This window comes from Pterocles gutturalis, unplaced genomic scaffold, assembly GCF_000699245.1.
Source record: "Pterocles gutturalis isolate BGI_N339 unplaced genomic scaffold, ASM69924v1 Scaffold21849, whole genome shotgun sequence".
Taxonomy (NCBI): domain Eukaryota; kingdom Metazoa; phylum Chordata; class Aves; order Pterocliformes; family Pteroclidae; genus Pterocles; species Pterocles gutturalis.
In genome coordinates, this window is record NW_010133751.1 from 1 (window position 1) to 20,953 (window position 20,953).

General features: G+C 38.0%; 1 protein-coding gene across 1 annotated transcript; it reads right to left on the reverse strand.

Moving 5' to 3' along the window:
* Positions 1-10,331: 10,331 nt before the first annotated feature.
* CEP97 (centrosomal protein 97kDa) lies at positions 10,332-20,519 on the reverse strand (the record flags this gene model as incomplete). The annotated part of the gene is made up of 10 exons (XM_010081360.1): positions 10,332-11,048; positions 11,783-11,858; positions 12,928-13,684; positions 14,207-14,340; positions 15,253-15,417; positions 16,659-16,825; positions 17,758-17,871; positions 18,452-18,553; positions 18,955-19,113; positions 20,377-20,519. Coding segments are annotated over 10 exons (2,534 nt in total), but the record flags the coding sequence as incomplete, so codon positions are not given.
* Positions 20,520-20,953: the final 434 nt, after the last annotated feature.

The window sequence follows — 20,953 nt, forward strand, 5'->3', positions numbered from 1 at the left end:
CCACTGCCGCGCCCAGGCTGGGCAGCGAGCGCAGGCCGCTGGGGAGGGGCCGGGCCGCGGCGGGGGAAGCTCCTGGCTGAATGTGGGTGGGGGGGTCTTGCAGCGATCCTGGAACAGCGCTGTGAAGGTGATGCTTTAGCTATTTCAAAGATTAAGTGCCTGCTCTTGTCTCCTGCCCCCACCCCCCTCAGCCACAGCTATTTTGAATGAGTTAAGTGAGCTCACTTCTGCTTTCCTCCTTCTTTCCCCAGGTTGCAATGACGATTACCCAGTGCAGATGGAAAGCAAAAGCCGCCCAGGCAACAGCTTTGATGAGTACTATACACTGTCAGTCAAGAACTGAAAGGCATCTGTATAAGCAGAACACTAAAAAGACAGTGTGTGGAAAGATACTTGGTATGGATTTTTTTCTCCTCTTTAATATATTAAGCTTATCACTTTTATATCAGTCTCATTTCTCTCCACTCTTCTTTCGCGAGCCATGCAGTGCATCAAGTTCTCCTACAGACGCCTCAGTTCAAAGTGAGACCCAAGGCAAAACTCTAATGAGCATGCTAAATGCCAGGCATAAGCCCATCTCTGTGATACAACTGGAGTGATGGTGGGGGTGAGGGGATAGACAATGACAACAATGACAAAGCTTCTGCTCGTCACAGGACGTAGGTCCTGCTATGCTATTCTCTGCCATATTTTACATTTCACCACCCCTCAATGATGGCAAAGGAACCCCACACTATTTTTCTCAAGAAATTCTTCAGTTATTGTAGTTAGTCTTGATGAAGACTTAATAATGAATCAAATATGTTTTCTAATCTCTAACGTGGTAAGCTCTTGTGCAGAGAAAGGCCATAAACTGATGCCTGAACATTTTCCCCCACACTCTGTGTGAAGGGACCTTGTGAAAGGCTGTTCGGTTTTAAGTTATCTGAATGCCAACAGCTTTGTTAAGGTCTGCTCTACATGCAACATTTCAATGTCATTAGTCCCCCAACAATACAGGTTCAACAGCTGTCACTCACCTTATATCCCTCCCAGTTTATCACACCAGAGACACTTGGCAATTATTTTGAGAAGAGTATGGAAAGACAGATAATGAAAAAGAATCAATCTTTCCTTATTTCTTTTTCCAGAATTACATGGAGTACGGTGAACTTATGCTGGGCCATTGGCCCCCTTGCCCTTCTCTCTCTCACCTGCATCAATAATACGCAGGATATTAATGCATCTGGGCAGAGTTTCACTCTGACCTCTGAAACCAGCATGCCCCCTGGTTTCAGGCATAGAAGCAACTAGGGAGTATTTGACTTGGTTGGAAAAAACGTTTTTGCTGATCTGGTGTTGCCCAGACCCTTTTCACATCATCTAAATCTTGCAAAAGGATAGAGTTTTTGCCAGAAGAATCCGCTTCCAGCTTCCTCAATTCCTTCTGCAGAAGGTTACAGAGCAGCTTACCTACAGGCACCAAGCAGCCTTTCCACCTCATTTCTGCACCAGCAAATCTGCTACAGATCTTCCCTCCAGCAGCTGTGCTGCACTCCGCACTCCAGGGACACGCAGGAACATAATTTCCCATTGCCTCCAGGCAGTTCTGTTCTCCTTTGGGACTCAGACAAGTTCTTCCAGTGCTCCTTTACCCTCTCTCCACCAGACAAGAGCGGTGGTCCCAGACACCTCAACCAAAGACTACCTGGAGCACATACAGCAGAGTTTAACACTGATACTACTACACCAAAGAAGGGAAAGCATCAGGCAACTATGAATATGAAGCAGCTTACCTGTCCTGCTAGCGAAAGGATAGCTACTTCATGTGCTTAAGACTCTAGGTATCTATGAGTATAGCCCAAGAATCAGACCAAAAGGACATCCAATCTCCTGTAGAAAAAAGTATCAAAACTGGGAACAAGTAAGCCACAACCAGAAGAGGACAAGTGAATGAACTCCACCCCAGACAGATCAGCTATGGAGTGGATCTTGAGAACACAGGCTCCAGTAGCACACACATTTGCTTTTAACTTCAAGCTGAAGCAGCTGTAGGAGCTAACCATGGAAGGACTAGAAGAGAGTTCAGGCTGTAGAGTTGTCTCCTCTTTCTCCTCAGCCTCTACACAGATAAGGAGGGGTGACCTCAGCTCATTTCCGTGCACTTCCCACACCATAAAATGTGTTGCAAATTCTCAAGGGACTAGAGAACTTCAGCTGGTGTAACAAATAGGGACAGGAAGAGACATCACAAAGGCTGCTGCTTGAATGCAGTTTAGTACAATGCTAACAAAACAGCCCTGGCTGTTTTCACAACCCTACATCCTTTGAGAATTGTTTAGGCTTTAGTAATGATTTATTGCTTTCAGCCCAAGACATGAACAATTTTAACACCATGTGTCACAGATTTTACATTTTCCAGGGCATCCTTTGCAATCATGGGCTTCCCAGTTTTCACAGACAGATAAAAGTCTTGGAAGTCAAAGGCTGTAACTGGTTTCATTTGGGCATCCTGTATGAAATTTTCTGCTATTTCTTCCCTTGGTCAATGTTGTCTTGGACATATCAGAAAGAGCAGCTGGGATAGGGTTAATTTTCTTTCTAGTTGGTACTATGGGGCTATGTTTTTGTGATTAAAACAGGTTGATAATAGAGTGATGTTTTTGCTATTGTTGAGCTGTGTTCACTCAGCCTGGAGGCCTTTTCTGCTGCTCACACCCCACCAGCGAGTGGGCTGGGGGTGCACAAGAAGTTGGGAGGGGACAGAGCTGGGACAGCTGACCCCAGCTGACCAAAGGGATATCCCACACCATATGACACCCTGCTCAGCAATAAAAGCTGTGGGGAAAAGGGGGAAAAGGAGGAAGGAGGGACTTTTGGAGTTATGGCGCTCGTCTTCCCAAGTGACAATTACATGTAATGGAACCCTGCTTTCCTGGAGGTGGCTGAACACCTGCCTGTCAATGGGAAGCAGTGAATGAATTCCTTGTTTTGCTTTGGCTGCATGCATGACACTTACTTTGCTTACCAACCTGTCTTTATCTCAACCTTTGATTTTTCTCACTTTTACTCTTCTGATTCTCTCCCCCATCCCAACAGAGTGGGAGGGGGCAGTGAGTGAGCAGCTGTGGGCTGGTGATTGCCAGCTGGGGTTAAACCATGACAGCAGGCAAGAAAGATCTTGGCAAGGGAAAAGGGGGTAGACTTGAGCAATCCCAAAGCCTTCATGTTCACAAATTCTACCAAAAATGACGGGCTGTACCTGAAAAGGTCCCACCAGTCCTCCAGAAGTCCCCACAGGGATAACAGGTACAATCACCCAGGGTAGCATGTTAACTCCACTGGTCTTGATGCTCCTAGAACATGCTGGATTACTTGCAAGACTTGTGGCATGCACCTTTCCAGACCCACAAGTTATGATGGAGCATCACAAGGAACATGTCTGAAAACATCTTTATGTGTAGGCAAAACTTGTACCAAGCTATAGAGAGAAAATGAGAATGAGCACCCATCAGTGACATGGATAAAGTTGCAGAAGCCCATGTATTAAAGTCTGTTAGGATGTCCACGTGCTGTCCAATATAGGCCAAAGAAATACTTCCTCCTACCTATACCTCAGCCTGATGTATTACACCAACACATATCCTTCACAAATGCAGTACTATGGCTTGAAATCAATGATGTACTGATGCAAGCTACACTTGGACATAGTGGTTTGTGCTTTTGGAACTGTATCAATACAGTAAATTAGTTTCCACATGGTAACACCTGAGTGAAGGGGAAAAAATACCTCACCTATCACCTGGACATAAGGTTATATAGAATTAACATGAGTTTTTAAAACCATGCCACCATACACAGAAGAAACTCATCTCCTAGCATATGTAAGAATTTCAGCCCATAAAATTAAAAGTAACGACTTCCATTTGAACAAAATTGTGTCTGCCCACTAGATATATTTATCCCTTTATTTTCCAACTCTAGACAAATATTTTAAGGCCCAATCTTACTACAAATATGAATCAAAAACAGGGACGAGAAGAACCTTCAACCTGAGCTCCTGAAGTGTTATGGTTACTATCCTTATAACACACAGCTTTTAAACTTAATAGTACAGCTGTAAGGTCTTAACTACTCCAAGAGAAAACAGCACTGCCTTTCTCTTTCAAGACCTGAAGTGAAGGTCACTTTAGCTGTGCCCATTTCTATCTTTCAAATATCTTCACAGAAGAGCAAGAAGAGCCTCACTTAAAAACCTCAGCTAATTTATTCAGTGTAATGAAGTGGAAACACATAGTAAACTGTTAAAAAATGTCCACTAACCTCCATGTGTGAAATGAGAGTTAGGCAAAACAAAGTTATTTTTGTTTGGTTTATTATTTTTTTTTTACCTTTGCGATGACTGTCCTGCAGTAAATTATGACTTTCATACATGTCTGAGCTCCTGGACTGTTTGTCTGTTAAAGCTCGAAAGATGTTTAGTCTTCATTTATTTAAGCACACAGTAGGTATCTAACCAAACCAAAATAGTAGGAGAGGGAACAAGGTGTTTTGCAATTGTATTTCTTTTGATAAGCCCATAGTCTTAACGCTCTTTCTAGAAAGCTCTCTACAGAATACTGCCACATCTTTTAAATTAAACACAGTAGGGAATTAAGAACATCATAGAGAAGGCCAGTGATAGAAACAAAGGACTGCAAATCATGAATACAAATTTCTGCAGCATCTACTAATCAGTTGGCATATAAATGTCAAGTACCCTACCCCACTCTTGCTGTCTTCAACACTGACACATCTAGTGGGCCACTAGATGCCTCAGCTGTACCAAGTCATGAATGCTAATGCTCACCTTGTCATCACTGGTTTGTATTTCTAAACTTTTTATCTCCAAAAGAGCCCTCCCACTGTAAGACAATGATTGTTAGCTGTAAGAGTCAGGATCAAGTACAAATTAACATTTTCAATAAACATACAAATCGTTTATTTAAAATTCAAAACTCAGAGGTACAAACAAAATATTTAAGAAACAATAAATCCAGAAATGTAAACACTTATAGAAAATATATGAACTGTACCAATTTAACCACCCACCATTCTTCACAGAAAATAGTGAGAAGTAGAAAGACTAATTAATGCCTAATTGTTATTCTTTCCAGATTTTAGTTTAGAGGTAGAATACTACTGTGAAAGACTCAACAAAATTTATTCAGTAGAATTATGCTACAAATTAATTTGGCCCATATACTTAAAAAAGAAATGAAGCCAGAAAATAAGTTTCCCATTAAGAGCTCTTATACAATAAAATTTGGCATGGCACTTTCCAAGACATAAAGCACCTTTCCTGATAAATACTGCTTAATGTCTTTGCAAGTAAAGGATCCTGTGCTTTTTCCATTACTGACATAAAGAAAGCATTTAAAAAATACACAGAAAGTCCCAATTTTTTTGTCAGGCATACAGACAGCAAGTGTTTTTCAGTAACTTGTCCTAGAAAGCCAAATTGGGAAAAACACCTGTAACTATTAAAGAAGACTTTTTGAAAGACTTCATGAATACTTGATGCTTACTTACTTGGGTGGCACAGTCCTCAAGGGAAAATAAAAAATCATAAAACAGGAAAAAAAAGTCTATTTTCCACTAGCTAAAAGTAGGGGAACTGATCGGTTTTTACATTTTGTCACTTGCTCAATCTCCACTAAATGCTACAATTCTATCCTATCAGGAAAAAGTGTATCCGCGTGAGACACACTGCAACTTCAAGTCCAGTAAAAAGTACCCAGGTAATCTCAAAGGAATGTATCATCCATTTTTGCTCAAACAGCCTGCTACAAGTAGTAACTAAGATTGAAGTTCTTCAGACAATATATACAAATTCATAGAAACCAGGAACAATTTGCAAGCTCAGTGACATATAAACATTATTCAGAAAAAAAACCCCTTGTTTTTTGTATATACAGACAGACTGGCTGCTAAGTGCATTATTTAAATTGCTGCATGCAAATAGTAGAATCTATGCTTAAGGAGCTCAACTATAAACAAACTGTTAGGCTTCTGCAATTCAGTTTAACAAGGACTTTCTCAAGTATTTGCTGAAAGATATTTGTGTTTTAGAAGCAACAAAATAAAATTTGCAGTCTTAATGCCGTCTTGCTTTGTGGTATAAGAACACTTCTGGAGATGTAAATATGATGATATCCCAATTTAGACAGCCAGTTCACAAAGACTCAACTTAAACATAACCTTGCTTTCTATTAAGGAAATGAAAGCAGAGTTAGGCCAATGTTCAGGACCTTTTAAAGATTCCATCCTTGCCACATATACTTTGATTACAAAATAGCACCACACAGGAATAGTCACCACAAAAAAAAAAAAAAAATCCCATTACAGTTCCTGCATTTGTTCAGCAGCTAAATCTCCCATTCATTTAAATTACAGTTTTAGGTACTAACACCAGAGTTGTGACCATTAAGCTCAGTTCACAGTAGGCAACAGAAACAGAAATTTACTTACTGTTATTAACAAGGCATTGCCTTGTGTTTTTCTTTTATAAAAAAGTTACCCAATAGAGAGGAATCAATACAATCCAAGTACCTCAAAAAAACCCTTGAAATATAAAATGTGAAGAGGCCTGATGATGATATTCTTCTACCTTCCAAATTCTGTCTGTAATCGTGTCTGTCAAATATTACATGTGGTAGAAAAAAAAAAGCATTCTTGATTATATGTGATTGAAATGTGTAAACTATAATTAGAAGAAAATTTAAATAGCAATCATAAAAGAGCTGGTGTTACCATCACAGACTGAACCTGAAAATATATATAAATGCATTTCTACCTTCCTCCTTGTCCCTACCTTCAGAAAAGCAGGCAAGAGTAATTTCTGCCATACACTAGCTGAAGAAGGTTTGCATGTGCCAACCACCTAATCTGGGGTAAAACTAGTCATGTGGCACAGTTTAAATAGTCTGAGCTATATCCAGATGATTTTTCTGAAGCAAATTAAAGAAGCCCTTAAACTATACTCACGGCAAAGCCGACAACATTGCCTGACAAATAACCCTTAGTAACCTCTTCCATCAGCACAGGAGGATCAGTCCAGGACAAAGTATGACAGACAAGCTTTCCTTCTATAAAGCACATTCTTCTCTTGAATATGAAGCCTTGCAAAAGGAAAATGCTGAAAGATGTACAATATTATACAAGGAAATTCCAGACATGGATTTTCATATATTAGGCCTTACAACTCCTTTATGAAATTTCCACCATCTCCAAAGAGAGCTGTGCATCCCTATCCAGGTAAAAGAATATTACGTACCTAGATGAAGAAAACGTATACAGACAAAGAAGAGTAAAGGTTAAGCCATACATTAAACTATGGTATTTCCATAGCACGATTCTTTGAGAGCTCAAACCAGAGTGAAAGAAGCCATTTTTAAGTAAACATCCAGTTTGATTTCTTATTTCTCCACCCTATCACCCTGTCTTTCCCTGTATTTTAATGGTCAGGATGAAAACATTTTGTGCATATACAAACTAATTACATTAACTTGGATTAATGAATCCAAAACTTCATCATTCTTTGCAGCTTCTGTATATTTAGGCAACTCATCTTCTACACACGCAAGATACTTTTCAGAACACCAGAAAAAAACAATATCCATATTTCACAGCTTCCCCAAAAGAGTAAGAGAAAGATGATTATATGTTGGCACACACTTTGCTGTACCTTTGTAAAAATAAATTTTGGATATAGAGGTTACAGGTTAAAAAAAGCCAACAGTTGACCTAAGCATTAGTTAAAATAAGTCTTCTTGTGTTTGCAAACCCTAATAATAGGGGAAATATCAAGAAATGTATAGGGATGCCATGAAAAATTAAGTTTCACCAAGTTTTTCCCCTCTGACACCTCCAAAATCAGTTGTTTCTTCTCTTTCTAATTCTGCAGCAAAAGTGATAATAATACAGAATAGAAAAATATATATGGCCCCTCAGCATCTTCAGTAAGTGAAACATTTTTATCCAGACAGTGGTCTAGTTTCTCTCAGGTCTTACATATGCGAAATACACCACTCTGCCACAAGAGAACTTACTGTTCTATTACACCTAACCACTACCTCCAGAGTGTAAGGTCCAACAACTGTTTCACAGAGAAATAATTTCTCTCTCAAAACCCAAAGAAAGTCTCTTTAAAGGTTCACACAAGATAGCTGTTTTTTTTAAACAGGCTGAGAGTCAAAGAGCCAAATCCTATGAACTGTGGAGATCTCCATAGTAGATTTCAATGCAAGTCGAGATTCTTCAAAAGACAAGGGTATGATCATCTAGTACACACTTCTTTGCACAGTTCATTATATGTTGTGATACATTAATGCACCTGTACAACTTTCAATACCCAAGCACACTCATGCTTTAAGATCTCATTATATGGTTATGCTACAAATATGCTGTAACTAGACTGAGTTAGAAAGAAAGCACATTAAGAATCTACCACCTCAGGTTTGGCATTTTTTTTCCCCCCCCGAAATGTTCTCATGTTTGTAAGACACAGTCAAATGTCAGCTTGACTGCAATGACAGCTCTTTTGCAAGGTTAGTGCACTAGAAGTTACTTTTTTGAGTAGGGAAAATTACTACTCTATACAGAGGCAAGCTTTATTCTTCCAAGGTGAACTTCACCACTGGGTAGATGGCTGGTACAAGCCCCATACACCATTTATGTTCCAAATAAAGGCTATTTTGAGGCCTCAAGCAGATACGAGCCTCATGCCAAGCTCCTGAGTAGTGGCAACTCAGAACCTAAAGCAGACAAGCAACCAAAGCTTTTACAAAAATAAAATTATTTTATATGGTAACATGGTCAGGTCATAAGAATCACTTGAAAACAGCACTAGTTGATTTTAATGACACCATAGCACCAGAAGTTAACCTGCAGATTCAGAGAATTATAATATGCATGTGTCTTTATATCTGAGAAGTTAATATTAGCAAACGATTGAAACACTGGCCTTCCACTGCACGTTGCAAAATGCAGTACAAGCAAACTTAACTGACGCCTAGAAGTCACAACGTCAACTCTCATTCTACTAGCATCCATCACAAATTGGATGGCAAAACAGATTTCCCTTGCTGCTTTTGTGGTATACTAAGATACCTGACCTTTTTCCATTAAAAAAACAACATGTCAATGTCTAGGCAAAATACAAACCCAATTGCTTGCACAGTGTTTAAGTGGAAAGCATAGCTGAGGTAACTTAGCACATTTGCCAGCAGGGAAGAAATGTGGCTTTTTATCCACATCCAGTTATAATGTGAAATACTGGACATACAGAGAAAAAACTAAAAACAAACAAAACACCCAACAGAGATGCCAAGAAATAGTTTTAAGTCATGACATTTGCTTTTAATATTTATACCTGTAGACAGAAGTAGCTGTCGTCCAAACGCACTAATGTTCTGAAAGCCATGCAGATCCAAATCCCAGAGTGACATTAACATCCTTGTGGAGGAAAACCATACGTCACCAAGTCTGCTGCTGTAATGCAGCAGTGCAGTCTTGGAAACTATGTTCCCAAATCACATGCCCTTTCAAAATCCTTGTTTAGTAAAGGCTGCGACTGGATCCAGTTTGAGTCTTACCTGAGAAAGCAGGAAAATTCAACCCCAGGACAAAAAAATGTTTGACGTTTGTTTGAAGCTCCCTAAGGTCTGACTCCTGTAAGTCCTTGTTTCAGTAGGTATGTAAATGACCTAATTCCTAGCCAGCAGCTTCATGCACATGACAAAAAGAAGTCACTGACTTGGACACTGGTTTCATGGAATGCATCTTTGAAATACCAATGAAACTACTCTTGTTAAAGTCAGAAGAATTCTGAAAGGCAACTGCTCTCATCTTTCTCATCAGGCTGTATCCATACATGCACATGCTGCCTATATTGACTCAGTTTCTTCCCACATTGTTTCTTTCCCTTTGCAAAGTAAGGACTTAATCCTGCTTTTTAGAAAAAAAATTCAAAGACTTACTAATACATTCACTAAAGTGAATTTACAGCAAACACTCCCCACCAACAACCCCAATCTTCAGAATTAATTTAATGGAAGTCAGCTATTAGGATATCAGTTTATGTTTGAAAATAAAGTGCATAATGACTGTCACTGAGAACTTTGCTGATTTCAGGTTAGCATAGGTAGTGTCAGTCCTCAGAAACATCAATAAATACTAACTAGAACATAAATTGGTAACATGAGTCAAAAACTGATATAGCACACATGAAAAATAAGTTTTGTATAAATGGGAAAAAAGAAAGAAAAAGGAAAGTGAAATGGAATTCCTAGTCCTTTGTGGGACTGAGCATACTATACAGCTATTCCAACATGCAGCATCTGAAATGAAGAATCACAGTCTGTTTGCTTCCCTTCTACTATTCCTGAATTCAATTTGCAGCTTTCTGGTGTCTGACTGATTTCACCTTGGATAGGGGAAGATGTATTTTGAGGGAGATCTACAGAGACAGAGTCAGACAAAGAATCTTGGCTTTCTGCTGAAACAGCAATTGGTGGCCAGCTACCTTCCATTTCATCATTGCAATTTGTCCCTTCATCAGCCTCCTCCAACTGCTGAACAGAGTTCAAATACTCTTGCATTAGTCTGTTGTCCTCCTCGTTACCAGAGCTCTCTTTACTTTGCCCACATTCCCCATGGTCATCCTCCACATCTGAAGAACACGCTGAAACAGACTTGCCACACTGTTTGACAGTTTCCACTGAAAGAGAGCTCTCAGTTCCTTCTGTTAAACTCTTTTCAGAGTTACACAAGTCACCAGCATGAGTGTGATCAGCCATGGAAGAATGAAAACCAGAATCTGGGAACTGCAACAAAGACTTTTCCTGAAGAACATCACTATCCGGAACTAACCAAGCAGAACTAACATCTGGTGTGGTTTCTTGCTCAAGTGTGGATGACTGAATAGATGGTTCAGATCGACAGAAAGTACTGGCTGAAGGGATCCCAGGTTGCCAAGTGGCACCTAAATTTTGTGTCACAGAAAGCTGCCATTGTTGAAGGGATTTAACCTGTAAAATATAAAGAGAATTTCATTATGAAATGTAATTAAGTACTTTGATTTCTAGAGTACTTCTTGCAATCAGTAACAAAGCTCTAGGATAAGATTTAACACTGAGTGAACTAACAAAGGGTTTGCTATACCTTTAGGCAAAATATGTTCTTCCCACTGTTAAATAATGTCTTTTAAACCTAGATGACCAACACTGACAAAGCACACAAGACTCCCAGCTCAAGTACCTGAAGAAAAAGGAATCTGCTCTTAAAAAGAGCAAGTATGGGGAACCTTTATGTTTTCATAAGCAGGGTTATTTCAATCAGTCTTATTTTTGGAAGAACAATTTCAGAAAATATATTAGTAACCTTCCTACTTTAGAAAGGAGTTGCTCACAAGCAACGTAGCTTGATACCATTTCATTTGCCCTGGGTATCTAGCAGTCACACCATTCTTCATACTTCTGCTACATTTATTTAGCTTCCCTTGCATTTTGGCCTCCTTCCCACACCAAGCTATAATTTAGCCTTTTGTAACAAAACCAGTGTTATTCCGTTAATACTTCTAAATGTTATATTCTCCTGGATTATCAGTATAGCAAACAACATGGCAACTGGATTCTAATAAGCCACCCAAGTCATAACTGGAAAAAATGAACCATATTGACTATCTCTTCAGCATCTACAGTATGAAATAATGCCTTTCAAATTCATATGTAAGCACAAAAATAAGAGGACTAAAACTATTTACCTGGTTCCAGAGAAATCTGACAGCTTCCTCCTGTACAAGCCTCTGAATCTTATCTTCCTCTCTTTCTTCTCTTAGTCTGGAAGAACACACATCCAAATTTATGTAGCTTAAATAAGCGACATTTGGGCAACAAGATCAACAAGAACACAAATATGCCTACTTACATAACAGCACTCTTGAAAGATACAGAGACTAACATTAGGATATTACTGCAGTCTGGCTTCCCTTCAATATCTAGCTGCTGACTTCAAGTCTTTTTTTCCAGAGTTACATTAAGATCCTGCTTTCTTTTGCTGCAGCACATTTATTGACTTGTTAATACTTGGTGTCTTTCTGTAAACTGAACCTGAGCTCTTCATTTTAGGTAGATGTGCTTTTTTTCCTGCACAAAAGAAACCCCCACAAACTAAAATAGTGCTTCTTTATTTTAAATTATTCTCTCCCCAGCTGACATCACTTGGATGTAGGCATGATGGGTAAGCATTGGGAGTTTCTAGAGGTTCACTGAGAGCTCAACTTGACTCACAGAATTTTTATCAGTTGTGATATTAAAGGAAAAAGAGCCTGTCAGACCACCAGGTCCCAGGCTGATCCTGAAATATATTAACTAAAGCCACAATTTACATCTTACAAATCGAGGAACTTTGATAATGATCTCCTCCAAACATGGATTCATAAGATGAAAAAACCAGAACCAAACACAGAATCGCCTTTTTAAATTGTATCATGCAAGGCAGAGAGAATTCTTCTTTTCACCAGTAACAGAGGAATAACTCTTAATACAGACACTTCATTTACAGACTCTGTAATTGCTAGGAGACAAGTAAAAAAAAAAACCCACCAAAACCTCACACTTAGCAATTTCTATTTTGGTTATGCAGTGAAACATGCAAGTCCTGCTAACAGAGGAATAGAAAAGTGTGTTCTATCCCAAGCCACTTATAGAAGGCACTTAGAGAGTACGTGCATAACTGTGTTTATCTTACACAAAGTGATCCTCTACTGTAAAAACAGACCTATATTACCAATATTAGGTTCTACTGTGAATAGTTATAGCAAGATACATTTATACCTGTTCTGACATAACCTGGAACAATGATTATATCCATTCAGATTTGAGGTCATGCTGTGTATTTTCAACTTACTTTTCTATTTCATCAGTTAAGCAAATTATGTGCTCCTGCATTCTGTTTAGTCGAATTTCATACCGCACTTCCTTGGCTCGGGGATGGTAGTTCCTTGTGTAAAATCCTCTCCAGCAGGCTTGAAGCTTGGTAGCTGCTTTAGTCATTCTTTGCAGTTCAGCTGCACCTTGATCGACAACAGCTAATGAATCAGAACTTTCTCCTGTCATCTGGTCAGGACAGAGAGTTGTAACTTCTGATTCAGTACCTACTGAGGTGCTGAGGTGACTATGCAGAACTTGGTCTTCAGAGGATGCTGAACAGTTGCTAGTATTAGCAGTCAGGTTAGCTGTTACTGGGTCAGAAGAAGGCAACAGCATAGTCTCTCTGATATTCTCTTGAGTTTCCACACTTCCCACTGCTTTTTTCGAATGCTGTCTTGTAACACAAAAAGCTTCTTGCTTGCTAGCTGTCTCTCCGCTATTAACATCTCTCAGACATTTGATCACTGTATCATCGTCATCTTCTAGGCCCAAATTGATTCCATGTAGCTTCAGGTCTGAAGTAGGAGACACTGGAGACAATCCTGAAGCAACTGGCATGAAAGTAGACTCTGAGGACAAAAGACTGCTGTTCAGTTTGTCTTCATCTGTCTGTATATCTTCAAGGCATAGGTCCTTGCAAAAACTTCTTTCAAGAAGAAAAGTGTTCTTTACTGCATAGGAATGATCATCGTTCGCACTTGGTCCAACCCAAGAATTCTTCTGGACGATAGGTTCTAGATAGGTAGAAAGCCGTATTCAAAAGTGTCACAGTATTTCAAGAACATATCTTAATTTAATTCATAGGGATTCACAACTTGTTTTAGATAGTTAGAACCTGGTGTGTAAGCAGGTCTAAAATGCTAGTAATGATAAGCATAATTTCTATGTAACAATGAGGACAATAACTACTTATCACAGTAACATTCACAAACTTTGCAAATACTGGGTACAGTAAATTGCACAAACTGCCTCCCCCTGGAGAAGTTACACTTTTATCAGATGAACAGTCAAAGTAATAACTATTTAGTTTATTGGATTGTGTCTTTCACCTAACAATATTACTAGCATTTCAAAACATGAATAGGCATGGAATGTATTTTTAGAAAACAAAGTATAACTTCAGATAAAAATCTCTCAACGTCAATAGAATAAAATTATAACAGGGCCTTGTTCTGAAATTTTCTCCACAAAGTTATCTAAGTTAAAAAAAAAATTATTTCCACAGGTTAGATCACAGATGCAGATTATCTTCTTACCAGTTTCAAGAACTATCTGTGGTGGCTGGGCTGGATTGCTGCGTTCATAAGGAACTGGCAGTGTTTTGTTTGGACTAGATGATGTAGGTGGTCCTTCATTTTGGTTTTGGTGCATCAACTGCCTCTGGTGGAGCCTAAGCACAGAGTTCCAACAGATTTCACATTTCTTTTAAACTTTTTTGGTACAGAAGACATGTAAAAGAAACTATCAACTACTTTAAAGGAAACAAGTGGTCAAACCCTTCTAAACAAGAGCCTAGTTATGCAGATCCCTACACCTATAAGACATTAACAGGACTACTCACAGAGTAGGACATTGCACGGACTGCTCCTGTTTCCCTTCTTCCTGCCCCTTTTTCTACATTACACATACATGTATAAAGGGAAAAAATCCAACATCCAATTTTGGCTATAGACTGAAAACTATGAAGTATTTCTACACACAAGGAAGGTATGCAGATATTTTAAGCATCTACTGCAGGATACGTTATGCTTGTATGCATAGAGGAGTTCAAGGAATGGAGTGTCTTTTACATTTGAAAATAACTCATTCAAGGAAAAGGTGTCTGTGTTACTAAAGGGACAAAATCCTCACACACTAACAACCGAAAAGTGACTAATACACCAGCGTATCACAACAGTCTTTATTTATAATTTGAACAGAAGTTATTCTAAACTCCTTAGAAGTTTTCCTCACTTTCTCTGTGGCAAAAAAAATCTCAGTAGGTAGTTTGTTTATTTTAAATCACAGTTCTAACACAAATCACCCTCAATGTCCTACAGAGCACAGAGTGAAAATGAAAAATATAGAGAATTTGCCTCTAGATGGCCCAGCACACAAGAAAACACTTCTGCTGGTGCTGCCATCTTGCCTCTCATTCCCCTCTAGGATACATCCTGTACCTCCATTACTCTTCCCATCTCCAGCCCTCACTGCTGCTTTGAAGTTCTTAAAAGGAAAACTTACTATATCTAACACATAATAAGATATATAATTAACGTTCTCAATTACATTCTCTAACAACAGAGAAACAAGAAGTTCTCACCTTTGCTTACTTAGTATTTTTTCCAGCTTGGCATCTTCTTCAGTCTGGAGACCGTATGTAGATACAAGAGGACAAACAGTAGCCAAGTACTGGACTAGCTGAACATGCTGCCCAGGTCGATACGATCTTCCTTTACCTTGACTGTAGAGCCATTCTGCTTTCAAACTGTTAGGAAGGGGGAAAATGGTCACCATTAATGCATGGCATAAACCCCTAACTCTCCTTTGATTATGTTTTTTCTAGTGGGAACCTAAGAGCTAATCTACAAATCTAATCAAAACTTGGAACATGTGCAGTGCCGAGAGGAACTGGGAATTTCATTAATAGAATAATGAATAAAGTATTCCCTCACATAAGCATCGATGACAGCAGAGACTGTGTGTAGTCTTTGAGCAATGAAAACACATTTGTGTCAATTAATTTATTAGCAAAGTTTTCACAGAAACAGAAAAGTTCACACAAACATGCAGCACATGCAGAGAACAAATCTTGCTGAAAGCATTCAACAATTCAAATCTGTTTTTAAATTAAGTGTTCTTCAGTCTGAGAACATTTAATATATCTCTACATAATAATACAGTTAATACAGAAAACCCCATTAGACACAAATACCCCTCCCTAGAATTCTTACAGGCAAAGAATTTCCCTGAATTTTTTGGGAAAGTCATAACATGTTATGGTAAAACAGAATTGGTTTACCTTTGAACAAAAAGGCAGCAATTTAGTAATAGCAAAAAAAAAAGACATTAATGTCCTGGGATATATTAATGTATTGGACTAGAATGTGTTTATACTGAATAATATTTATGCTTGGACTGTTCCAATGTCAAGAACTTTAAGAAGCATCTGTCACATGTATGATATCTGTCATATAGATATCACAGAGATATGACAACCACAATGATACAGTAACAAGTCATTTGAGCAAAATAAGATTTGACTAATCGTTACAAAAAAATGCCCCAATCTAGAATTGCACATGCAAATCAGGCCTTTTATAAAAGGGCATGTCTGAGATTCCCCCAAGATAAAGCTTTAATATCTACAGACTCCCTCATTCTGCAAAGTCAAAGAGGCTGTAAGCCTGGAAGGGGTAACAGACCACTGACAAATTGCTACCACAGCTTTGCTTCGCATAAGTCCTACCGTGAGCTGAGCAACAACTCAAAAGCTTAAGTTTATACTTCTACTTAAATAAACTTGTGATCCTACATAATTCCAGTAACAGATGAAAAATTTAGCAACAGCAATAATGTTAGTTGGCCTGTATCTCACACAGCCATTACCAAGACAAACGGAACTTCAGATCATTAGCACTTTTCCATTTTTTTTATTACATAAAAATACACTTTCAGCTTAGCCAAACTTATTAAATAAATTCTAGAAATTTAATACTATTATGTCACCTTTCCTTCTGAGAAATGACATATCCATCAAGAACCTTAAGGTTCAGACACCAGCTGACAATATATGGCCTGTAGTCAAAGCCAGGGATAGAAGGTGTGGATATCACACAAGGATTGTTCATAATTGACAACTGTTCCAATTGACGAAGAGAGGCCAGGAAAGAAACCTTGAGAAGACAAGATATTTGTTAACTGAACAGAACCCATCAAATGTTTACAGAATGTACCACATTTCTCCTTGTTACAGCTAGACATCTTACACAAAGCAACATAATTACAAATACACTGAAAATCACATTTACTTTTTGAACATGAACACCTTCAAAGGACCTTCCATTAACTACTATAATTTTCCCATTTTTTCTTCTGTAAGTACCATAGCCCTCGGAAAAATATTAGTTTCTCTTAAAATCTACATTACATATAGGAAGGCATAGTATTTCTGTGATTCTAGTTCACTACAACAGGTGTTGAGATTTTGACAAAAATATGGCAAGCCAAAAAGTTGGAGAAACACTGTCCTGTTTTGAAGAGAAATGTATTGCTAAAATGAGATTTTTCTTCCAACATGGAAGTCCAACTGATAGTTTTGGTTGCTACTTCTATTATTTTGTTTGGATTTTTTTAAAATAAAGACAAAAATTACAGGTAGACTATTTGTTTCTCTTATGTAGTGCTTGAGAAGCAAGTAAGACACAGCCCCAAAAACATTCAGTTGCAACAAGCGCAATTCAAACCTCTGTTCTAAACACAGCGGCTGCAGAAGCCCTACGCAGCAGTTAATCAGCTCAGCTTTCAGCCTTCGGACAATCATTAAAAGTTCTCTATGAATTTAGTCCTTAAAGTATACTTCTGGTATCCTCGAATAATATAAACACATAAAAAAGGCAAAGTTTATTTCAAGGATAAATTTTAAAAGGTATCACCTAGCTTGTGCAGCTAATGCAAGTATAGTTATTACATATAAACTACTAAAAGTTGCTTCTATCAGCATGGGTTGTTTCAAATAAGAGAGCCCATTTCAGTTACATCCTCAAAAGAATTATCGATCTGCTTTCAGTCTACCTAAAGATAAGATGCTATATCTTCTATATCTTACCTCATTTAGGTCTCTGATTTCATTTTCTGCCAAAGAAAAAACAGTCAGATTCTGAGGTAGGCAGACAGGGGCAGTGCGAAGTGAAGTTATAATATTTCCATGTAACAACAGAGTCTATAAAATAAAAATACGGTGATGAAATGTATGTTTGATCAAAACCCCCATATTTTTTCTTCAGGTAATACATGCACAATACACACAAAAGAACTATAATTAAGGCTCTCTGGTATAACCAAAATAATTTTTGTTTATTCCAGCAAGGGAAAACTAATTTTTATATTTTAGAGCAAAATCTTCTAATTTTAAAACTCAGAATTGAAGTATAGTCACAGTTACAAAAAATGTATTTGGAAACATTTTTTTCTCTACAGCGTTCATGCTGAAAGAGTTAACACTACGTTTTGCCTTGATTCATGACATGAGAGGAGAGAATTGGAGAGCTATGAACAAGATCTGATAATATCATCTTTACCAAAATCATTGGAGGGGTTATAGAATAATCACTCCCTCAGTTCCTGCAACTTGAAAACAATGAAAAGAATTCTTACTTGCTTCCCACTAGAAATTAGAGTGATTAATTAAAATGCTTTAAGAGCTAATGTTTGAATAATGAATGTTTTAAAAGGCAGTCATTTTCAAAGCAAATTTCTTTACACAAAGAATGTAACAAAACCAGAGAGAAAATAGCAGCTACCTTCAGTGATGTAAGCTTGGAGAGATCGCCTAATTGAGCTATGTTATTGTCTGACAAATCAAGGTGCTGAAGAGACAGACAGGAATTGATTTGCTCCATGGCCTACAAAAATAAAGAAGTCAATTACTCGTAGTAACTCTTTTTTAGTTATTAAATAAAAACAGGTATCAATAATTACAAATTATTTTGAAAGCTAAAACACACCAGATAAGTAACCCAAAACAAAAACCATGCTTTTACACAGTTTCATTTTAAAGACTGTAATCCTTTTCCTATTTTGGGGACTATTTCCCAATTCTCATTACATTTTTATATCAAACCTTTTATTTTTTTCCTAGACAATTCTTGTCCAAGAGGTGTCCTTGTTTATTTCATAAACTGGTAGACACAAAACTTCAACACTTGTTCCAATCAAAACCATAAACATTCAGATTTCTTTGTAGCACTTTCCAAATTTTTACAACACTAGATTCTGGAAAATGTATAAAGACTGAATACTTTACCTTAAGGTTATTTCCTGACAAGTTCAGCCATTCCAGGTGCACCAAATCCTTCAGTCCTTCCACATACCCAATACTGTTATGAGGTAAGTTTAGCACCCGGAGCTTCGTCAGTTTTGCTACACCCATCATTCGCACTAACCGATTGTTGGCTACAGAAAGCTGCAGAACGACACATAAAGGAAACAGTTTTAACTATTAAACTGCACAGACAGGGTAGGCTTTTATTTTTAGCGGTTATAAATCTCTTCCAGCAGGAACTTTGTCAGTCTACATATTCCACTTCCAAGCAACTAGCACAGACATAAAAAACTGCAAGAGCCAGGAAATAAATTACTGATCCAAGAAAGTAGCCTTCACAATTAACTTTGCACCTTAAGATGAAATCTTCCTACTAGCAATAGCTAAAAAAAAAAAAAAAAGAGGAATCATATCGTATGAAAAAAAGATTTTAAAATCAGAATTGCCAAATCATTGTCCAAATTGTTGTACCATTCCTGGCATTCCATTCCATACTTACTGTCAATACAGCAGAGGACAAAATATATTTCACTGATTCTCAAAAAGGTCCTGTGCTAACAGGACTCTAAATCACAAACTTTTTAAAGTATACTGTGAGGGTGGTGAGGCACTGGAACAGGTTGCCCAGAGACTGGTGAAGGTTTGTTACAGCAACAAAGCCCACCTTTCCTATCTCAGTTTAGCTTGTCTCTAGAAGCTATTAGGTGACTTTGAGTCTATCCACAGGCACTTTCAGTGACAATTAACATGGACTTGTACAGCTTTGCCCCAGAGGGATTAATACTGATTTTTGCAAGCACCATGCACAGGCTCAATATTGTTATTACTAATACCCTCATGAACTTAAATGGAGTGCTGCTAGTATTAAAATTAAGGATAAGCAGTAGCAACATCAGGGCTTACATGAATCAAGACATTAAAAAGACTACATAGATCCCTCCCACTTTGCATTTTTTATTTGCCATATCTATTTTAACCTAATCCACACAGCTTTTTTTTTTAATTCTTCTAAATGAAGGCTACTAATCCTCTTCCTCTGTGAAGTTATTTACAAATAACAAAGTTATTTTTAAGGTTCCCAAGGTCAAGTATTGAAAACCTAAGAAGTATCAAACTTTGGGTTATCAGTGACTTATTCTAAGTGTTCTTATGACACTCCCCCACTAGGATTTATTCAGTTCATTTTTAGTAACCTAGATAACTAGCAAAAGTCTCCCCCACTATCAACTGTAGAGCTACACTGAAAACAAAGCTTTCCATTTTAGTTAGCCATCGTTTATTTTCCTATGAAGACAGTAGCTGCTAACTTACTTCAGTTACATAATATAGCCTTAAAGTAGAAGTATGTTAATTAGCATCACAGTACCATTATTTCATAGCAAATTCAAGTCAAGTAACACTGACCTGCATCAGATTCCTGCATTTCTCCAAGTGTTCCAATTTAATTATCTGGTTTTTGTCCAAAATCAGAGTGTGAGTATCAGGATCACAGGCTAAGGTTGGACCCAGTTTTTGCAATCCTTGACCTGACCAGTTGACTACCAAACCTTAGAAGAAAAAGAAGGGGGGGGGAGGGTGGGGGGAAGCCCCAAAGTCAACACTTCATATATGAGATCAAGCACAGAAAAAGCAAAGCAAGATAAACAGATTTGTTTTATAATGCATGCAGCTAATTTGCAAATGCAAATTAACTTCTCCATTTAAAACTGAAGCAAATTACTTTACACCTAACACATTAGAGTAACTGATATGGATTCCAGGCCTTGGTATAATTCTGGGAGTCAGTAACAGATCCTCTGAAGTGAGAAGCAGAGCCAAATTTCAGTAGCTAAATTTAAAGGTGTGATCCTCAGAACCCCAAATTTCAAATGCCCCTACATTTTTAAATTCTTCAAAGATTTCAAGTTTTGAGCAGCTTGACAACTACCTACCTATGTGTAGCCACTCTACCCAAACTCCTGTTTATAAGCAAACCCAGAAC